Source organism: Aedes albopictus, chromosome 2 (assembly GCF_035046485.1).
Source record: "Aedes albopictus strain Foshan chromosome 2, AalbF5, whole genome shotgun sequence".
NCBI classification, from domain to species: Eukaryota; Metazoa; Arthropoda; class Insecta; order Diptera; family Culicidae; genus Aedes; species Aedes albopictus.
Window position 1 is genome coordinate 108,026,091 of NC_085137.1, and position 8,522 is coordinate 108,034,612.

Below are 8,522 nucleotides of genomic sequence, written 5' to 3' on the forward strand. Positions count from 1 at the left end.
CAATTCACTCCACAATTGCCTCAGTGAGCTGGAAAAAAAAAAATCAAAATGCACTACCCAACAGTACACACACATAACACGGCAACCAGCAGTGCTTTCTCTGTTGATCCCCGCTTTCGCCCCAATATAATGCTTCCTCGTTCACCAGGTGTTGACTGCAGGTAAAAATGGGAATGCTAGCCGTAGAGCGATGTTTTCGATGTGGTGCAGACAAACAGACGTTGCAAACGGATTTTTCTGTTCAATTGCACTAGTTTACAAAATAAAACGAAAGTCGTGAACTTCTGTCAACGACCAAAATTTTTGAAGCACAATTTAGCACTGATTTCGAAACCGTGCTTTAAAAATCTTTAAGTAGAGCAGTTTTTGAGTTTTGGCTCAATATCGAGTTTTACAACTTTTAAAAATATGGAATTTACGGAAATTCAAATATCTTGCGTTTTGTTCAACCAATTTCAAATCTTCTTCCATAAATTAAGAGCAGAATACAATACCATTCGATCATCTGAATGCAGGTTTTGCGTCAGATTGATGAAATTCAAGATATTGGCGAGTTTTTGGGACGATCTCCTTAAATTTTAGCTAAATTTTCAAAAATATATGAAGAAATGTATTTTTTTCAATAAGAAAAAAACAATCTAAAAATTCTTTCTCAACGTTCATTTGACGTATCATATGTAAGCGAGTTACAGTAAAAAATTCAGCTCAATCGGAGCATTGATTACCGAGAATGAGATGTGTGAAGTGAGTGACTTTGCTTCAAAATAGAACAAAAATCGATTTCAAATCATCAACCTTGTATGGAAAGTCGAAAAAATTTCCGCTCTACTGTAATTTTTTTCCTTCACGTTTTCGAACTCAGGGCATGATTCTACACCAAAAATGAACATCAGCTTACCGAGTTCAAAAATGCTGTAAACTAGTGTTGTCGGCTTTAATTTCTTTCCTTCATATTACGTTTTTAACTTTATATCTACGTAACTCACCATGGATGTTTGCCTTAGGAGGTTACTGTTGTTTATTTGATATTTTTACTTTTAATTTTTCCTGTTTGTTTTATTTAGAAATTATTACTTTTTATTATAACTTTTAAAATTCAAAATGACCGTTACATGCATTTGAAACTTTAGTAACCAAAAAGCTACATCTATGTATCCTTGTTGCAGCTATTCTAACTGCTGTAGGTACTACACACACAAACGCTCATAGTTATTCCCTAGTCAATTTGAACCGGGAATGGTGGCGAAAGGCGAGCAAAAGAGACCGAGACATGCGGAAATTATCACGATCAAATATGCAACGACAGTGATAGTAGCGGTGCTCTAGCTCAACCTCTATATAGGTAGGTGGGAGTAGCGACGACGACGGCGGGTGGAGTAAAATGGATGAATATAAAAATTTCAGATTCAATTTTAATATATTCGGAAAGTGTTGTTCAATGGAGTGCCCAACTACGACGGGAGGAAACAGCAAATTGAGCGGGAATTTTTCACCTGAAGGGATTTTTTTTTCGGAGAGTCCCTTGGTGCTGTTGGGGTATTTTTTAAATCAATTTTACCTGGTGCTGTATTCGGTGACTCGGTGGAAGCCATTACTGTTATTCACGGGTGAATGCCTTTCAATTACAATAAATGAAGAGTAAATAGGCACATAATGTGGAATGTGACGATTGAAAGAATACCTTCTTTTGCACTAAGTAATTTTGTTAAAGTTTACAATACTAGATAAAATATAGTAGCTGATTATTTTCTTGATTCTTATGAATTTTTAACAACTTCAATAACCGAAGGATATGATATCTCACTACTCGTCAACGTACCCCCTACTTGCAGATATGTTATTTATTTCTCGTTTTTTAAAAGTTACAAAATTGTTCAGCATTCACATTGGAATCGTTCGGGGCTTCACGGAAATTGAAGCATGCGTTCTGTAGTATGAACCGTTCGATCTTCCAACTCACACTTCTTCTGACTTTCAGAAGAATCTTCACACTTTTCTTTTGATACGCTCTGTTTTGATATCGTTTCCAACGTATTTTGTTTGTGTTTTCATATCGCGTCATATCAACCGAAAATGATTTCATACGGGAACGAAGATACATCTGCTACCGCTAGGAAAATAGTTATTCCAGTTATCTCTGTCAGGTATTCAACCGCCCTTCCGCTTCTTGGTATATACAACACTTTTACGAAAAACTGTATCCGACTGTCACTGGAATGCTCCCACTATGAATACATAAGTATTTATCTCTTTTTTGTTCGCATAATAGAACCTATACTCTAAAAACTTCCATCTAAACAATGCACTGAATTATAATATCGTAATAGGAAAACTTGCGCTGCGTTTTGTAGCTCTCCTTCCGCGAGACCTCATGGCTAGCCATTGTAACACTATTATTTTTTTCTGTTTTCAATATACTTATTTATCGAATAAGAAGTATTCGGTAAAAAATCGATAAGATATTACAATCAAACTCAACAGTTACACCATGCGCACAACACATATAGACTCAACGAGAAGCACTGCTGGTGCTAGGTTAGGTCCGCGATCTTGGTTCCGTCTAGCTTTTATTTAGCGTGTGATCTAATCGCAGTAAATGACATTTCCCCTCTTTACTGTGAGAACTGGAAAGACTGAACTAGAAGCTTACGGCGGCAGTAGCTTGCCTCCTGCCGTTTTACTCATGTCAACATGATACTAATTTATTTGAACTAAAATTAAACCTATTCAGTTAGAGTATTTATTTTTGTTTCTTTTTTGTCTGGTTGACGTTCGAGTTATTTGTACTACTATCTACCCATCATCAGATTAGTGAAGTAGTTCTTTCTTTACGTTTTTATTTCTTTATTTTGAGAAAAGCTCGATGAATAATGATTTGTTTTTGTTTTAGTTAGCTACAGTTTGTATTTTGTTTATATTAAAAATAGTCGATTAGTTTATCTCATTCGATCAGTATTTTTGTTCTTGTGTTGTGGTCTCTCATTTTTCTAAACCTATTCAAGGGTTTTAGTTACAGTGCCAAAATTTTATGAAAATAAAAATGAGTTAATAAATGACCAAATATAAAAAAAAAAAATACTAATACGAGAAAAAACAGAAAATGGAAGCCACACAGGTAAAACCTTACCCGAGTAGAGGAAAATAGCTCAATAATAGCATATTTTGATATGGAGATCAAAAAGTGATATGGGTTTGATTGACATAAGAGATAAAAGATCTAAAAATAAAATCAAAAATTTACTCCTGAAACATCATCATCAAATCATATTAAGTTTTTGTAAGATCTAGCCAATAGCAGCGAGCTATTTGTATGATCTTGAAATATCAAATTTTGATATTGTTCAGATGTTCCAGGAACATTTTTCAGATATTATTTTTAAATCTTTTATCTCTTATATCAATCAAACCAATATCATGTTTTGATCGTCAGTATTTTACCTCTACCCGGGTACCTATGTCAACAGCCTTTCGACATATCAAAATCTATCAATTTAAAATAAAAACTTGAACATAAACTTTAAAATGTATAACGACACAAACAGCGTCCATCCTTTTCACGAAAGCATGGTAAATATGCTTAAATAGTATAACTTGAAATTAATTACAATGTATGAAGTATTTGAATACAAAAATATGAATTCTTCAAATTATTCCATGGCTGTAATTTCTATATGCAACTACTCAAATGACAAGCTCCATGGCAACAGTGGCAGCAGCAGAACCGGGAACCTGAAGGTACCAAAAATAGACCCAGACTGAGGCTTTCTCATTCGTGGGTGGTCAGACAAAAATGTCACAAGCAACTGCTTACTCAAAACAGTCGCAGAAGCGAGCGAGGTGCCATTTGCAGGACCCGAAAAGAGTTATCCCCGAAACAAAAGAACAACAAAATCCGTCAGCCAGGTTCCAGAGTTACAGGACGAGGGCGAGCTCAATGAAGCCCCTTTCGAAGACTACCCAAGTAACCATTAAGCCGTAAAATGGCATTAAATCGGTTATATAGTCGAATATAGAACCTGGCTAACAGAGCTGGTTGTTTCTATATTCTCTAATAGAGCTGCTCAAAATCCACTTTTGGCGCGTTATTCGGCTGATATACGGCCAACTTCAAAATTCCGTACCAAGTCTCTGGAGCGGGAGTTGTCAAAAGTGAGACGAAGAAAAAAGGAAAAAATATTTTGTTTATCTCCTATTCTTTTCTCAATTCTTTTGCTTCCACTGAAGTTACTTTTTTGCTGTATGACCCAGATTCCTCCAGCTGTTGTCCCGCGGGTTCTTGATCGAAAGTCCAAGTCCATTTACGTTTTCGATCTGCTCCACCGATGCACCATGGAATCAGTGTGATCAAACTAGTATTTAAACTATGCAAACTAACAGTTTGGGTATCTCGGCGGTTCACAATGATATGGGAGTGTGATGATTTAGTGGTCAATTTGGTGACGAAGAATACAGGGAGAAAAGAGATGCAGGAAAAGCAATATGTAAACAAATGGTCGGAAAACGTTGCAACTCCTCTTCAGCAACGGCTTTTCGACCGGATCTGGAATTTGTAGAACTATGAAAATCATGTCTGGAATCACCACATTTGCTTGAAAGATTGCATTATCTTTTAAACAATAGCATTCCTAGCAGCATTCGTTGAATGACAACAAAAATGATAATGTTCCCCCAATCCCGATCCGTTAACATTGATGTTAAAATGTATTAGTCATGACCGACTTGAGTCTGTTTTGGTCGAAATCAATTTTGATTGATATAAACGTCATGTACTTCAAGCCCTGTCACAGCACTGATAAACTTCTTTAGAGCGTGTAGGCTTTATATAAGCATACAGGGCTTATTTTATTTCTTACTTTTCATAGTGCCTATAAGCATTACGAATGCTTATAAAGAGCTTTTTAGCACTGAAAAGCTGTTCAATGACCGTTATTATGCTCAGAACAGTGCTTAGTGTTAGTGGTTACCTGGGTGCTGAAGTACAACAGCGATCACCAACGCAGCTGAGAGCACCGTTAGGTATGTGGCACGGAACGGAAGAAACGGTTGGCTCGACGATGAGTGCAGAGAGATTTTGAAGGAAAAGAACGCCGCCAGGGTTGGTAATACTGCAACACGGGACTCAGTAGAACGTGGAAAGATATAAAAGAACGTAGAACCAGCAGACCCGCCTCTTCCGGGAGAAAAATCGCCGTCCCACAATAAAACACGGGTGTTCTAAGAGAAGTTCAACGCATGCCGCCAAGGTTTCGTGCCGAAACGTGCCGGGATAAGGAGCATTTTGACGGGCAGCCGTGAGGTTATCAACAGGTGGAAGCAGCACTACGGCGAACACCTGAATGGTGTGAGGATCGGAAACATGGAGGACCAAGGCAGTGGAAGAAATAACTATAACAGTACAGCAAGGAGCAACAATAATGAGTCAATTCTCACGTTGAGGGAAGACAAGGATGCTATCCAATTAGTGCAAGAACAATGAGTCAGCTGGTAAAGCTGATATCGGAGCTGCTGATCTCATTAAGATGATCCTGGAAAAGTTGGTCACCTGCCTGCACCGGCTAATAGTCCGGATCTTAGAGACTTAACAGCTACCTGAGGAGTGGAAAGATGGGGTTATTAGCTCCATCTACAAGTATAGTGAAAGTTGGAGTGTGAGAATTTCCGAGCCATCAGAGTTTGTGGGAAGTTCTCAAGATGATTTCGCCAACGGCCGCTAGACGACAGACCAGATTTACTGTGCAGCAAATCCTCCAAAAATGGTGTGAATACCAGATCCCAACGTTCCACCTGTTCATTGACATCAAAGCGGCATATCAACCACACAGAGCGGAAGACCACTTTCAAGTGAGAACCAGTCGGAAGATACTCACGGTGAGCGAGCTGAAGACGCCACTGAAAAAGCTCGGCGACAGCAACTACGTCGGCTGGGAGATCGGCAACGCGGAAGCACGGGCGTTGATGGGCTTGTCGGAGGAAGACGGTCAGTTATGCCACGTCAAGGGGAAGCTGTTGGGCGAATGGAAGGGTCGTGTGGAGATTCAGTCGTAAGAAAAGGCTTTGTGTACCGGGAACAAACCTACAGCGTCGGTGGTGGCACCAATTTACAAATTAAAAATCACGTGCCGTTACTGCCATATGGAAGGACACATCCCGCGATTCACAGCAGAAGGTCAAGATGGTGAAGAACAACTCATCGGAGGTATGTTTTGCTGTCAGGAATCGAACGGTGGAATGGTCTGTGGTCTCTGGGCGCTGGAGCCACATCGCACATGAATCGCTGCCGATGGAAATGGACACGTCATGCAACGAAAGCATCAGCCCAGCGGACGGAAACAAGGTTCTAGCTAACAGAATCGGTACAGATGTGTACCGAAGCTTCAATGGTCAAGGTCAATCGGTCAACGTGAAGCTGTGTACCATGTTCCAGCGCTAACATTGACGTTTTGGAGATCATGCGTGACCAGCTAGATACAAGTATTTCCCCTCAATGATGTGATGGCAAAGAGTCTCCGATACATGATATAAAGGAAAAATCAACCGCTGTTCGTTTTTGAAGACATCTGAAGGAAGAAGCAAAACGGTAGGTGATTTCGTGCACACCGATTTGTTGGGATCGGTCGTTTATCTGTTGCGGTGCAAGTCTGAAGCGTTCGAGAAAATCAGCAGTAGGGTCTTGTACCATTTGGGCAGGTGTACCTATTTTGGGCACTTGCTGCTATAACTAAGTCAATTTAGAACCGATTGATTTGAAATTTTGCCCAGAGTTAGGAACTTACAGTATCTATCTATGCACAAAAATTCAAATCAATCGGTTTGAAATTGACTTAGTTATAGCGGCAAGTGCCCAAAATAGGTACACCTGCCCAAATGGTGCAATACCCTACGTCAGCCTAATCGAAACACAGTTAGAAAGAAAGCCCTCTAGGTGATACGATCGATTGGCGGTGATGAGTACTCCAGTGGAAAGCTGAAGAAGTTACTGGCGGCCAACGGAATCCTGTTGCTTTAAACAACCCCATACAGTCCACCACAACAAAATGGGATGGCAGAGAAAAAAACTGCTCCTACACTCAACCAAATAAACATTAGATTATCATAAGGTTTAATTTATGAATTATACCCAAATTTTAAATTTTGATCTAAATATCATTTTTCGTCATCTAAAATCGATTTAAACATGTTTTGGAAGATGATTCTTCTTAATTCTCGATTTCGTGAATATCAGTTTTTGATTTTTCTAATTTTTATTTTTGAACATCCCCACACTTTTATATTTTTCCTGGAAGCCAATTTGGAGAACGGATTTTTTGATATGAAAACATTTTGAGATTTTATGATTATTGTTGAAATATTATTACTTTAAATTTTTTTCACAGAAAATTTTATTTTCCGTGTAATTTTAAGGAAAATAATTTTAGAGTGTATTCGATTCCTTAAACTATTAAACAAGGATAGAATGATTTGGGAAAAATTTAAAACATGGTAATTGTGGCGATTCAATACAAAATAAACAATGACTTCTAAAAGGTGACTAAAACATCAATGTTTCAATGATTTTTAAAAAATGTAAATACGCTTTAAAATACACCAAAAACCATTTTGAGATATACAGAACAGTCCTAAATACCAGCCAAAAATTAAAAAAAAAATGATTTTCCACGAAACAAAAATTACAAAAATGCTCAAACTTTACCCCGTCTAAAGGCGGGATTGGGTATTAGAGGGTTAAACAACTCATAACGATTAGAATGAATTTCATAAGGTCGCTTCATGACGTAGAATCGACTCACAGCTTAGCTTTTATACACATTCGGCAACCTAGTGTTCGCTCCAGTGGTTCGTCAAACCCACGTCCAAGCTCTACTGGCTATAGCGGCGAAGCAAGGCATTCCGATGCGACAATTCGACGTCAAGACTGTTTTTTTTGTACGGAAACCTCTATGAAGAAATATACCTTCGTCAACCTCCAGGATTCGTTTTGCAAGGCGGAGAACGAAAGGCGTACAAGTTGCGAAAAAGCTTATATATGGCCTGAAGGAAGCGGCCAAGTCGTGAAACTGCACACTGCACTCCTAATTGAAATGACTGGGATTCCAGCAGTGTGACTCAAATCCGTGCTTCTATAGGAAGAAGCAGAATCATCGCTGGTATAGCGTGCAGGTATACGTTGACGACTTGATTGTGGCGTGTGAGAACGCATTGCGGAAAAAGTTCACAATTGAATCCCTTGGTGATGTCCAATGGTACTTGAGCATCAATGTGAAAAGCATTGGCGAGATTGTGCAGTCTTGTGGCTTGGAAGATGCCCCAAGGATTCCAAGGTTCCGTTGGATATTACAAGCAAGAACCGTGTGCATCTCTTCTTGAAGGGGGACGGGTCCAAATACCTTGAGTTTAGCTCAGCAGTGGATGGTTGGGATCAATCCTGCCCCCAACATCGGATGAAAAGTTGGCTCCAATTACTCGGTGGAATCCATGCACAATTGCCTCTTCAATTCGGTGGTTTCTTCGGGTTGTAGATTTCA

At 39.0% G+C, this 8,522-nt stretch overlaps 1 protein-coding gene across 1 annotated transcript in view; it reads left to right on the top strand.

Annotated features, from left to right (window-relative positions):
- Positions 1-5,476, top strand: part of LOC134286154 (uncharacterized) — a 7,882-nt gene extending 2,406 nt beyond the window's left edge. The window contains exon 2 of the mRNA XM_062847727.1: positions 5,225-5,476. Coding sequence (XP_062703711.1) covers positions 5,225-5,476 — 252 coding nt within the window. The remainder of the gene's footprint in view (positions 1-5,224) is intronic.
- The last annotated feature ends 3,046 nt before the right edge of the window (positions 5,477-8,522 follow it).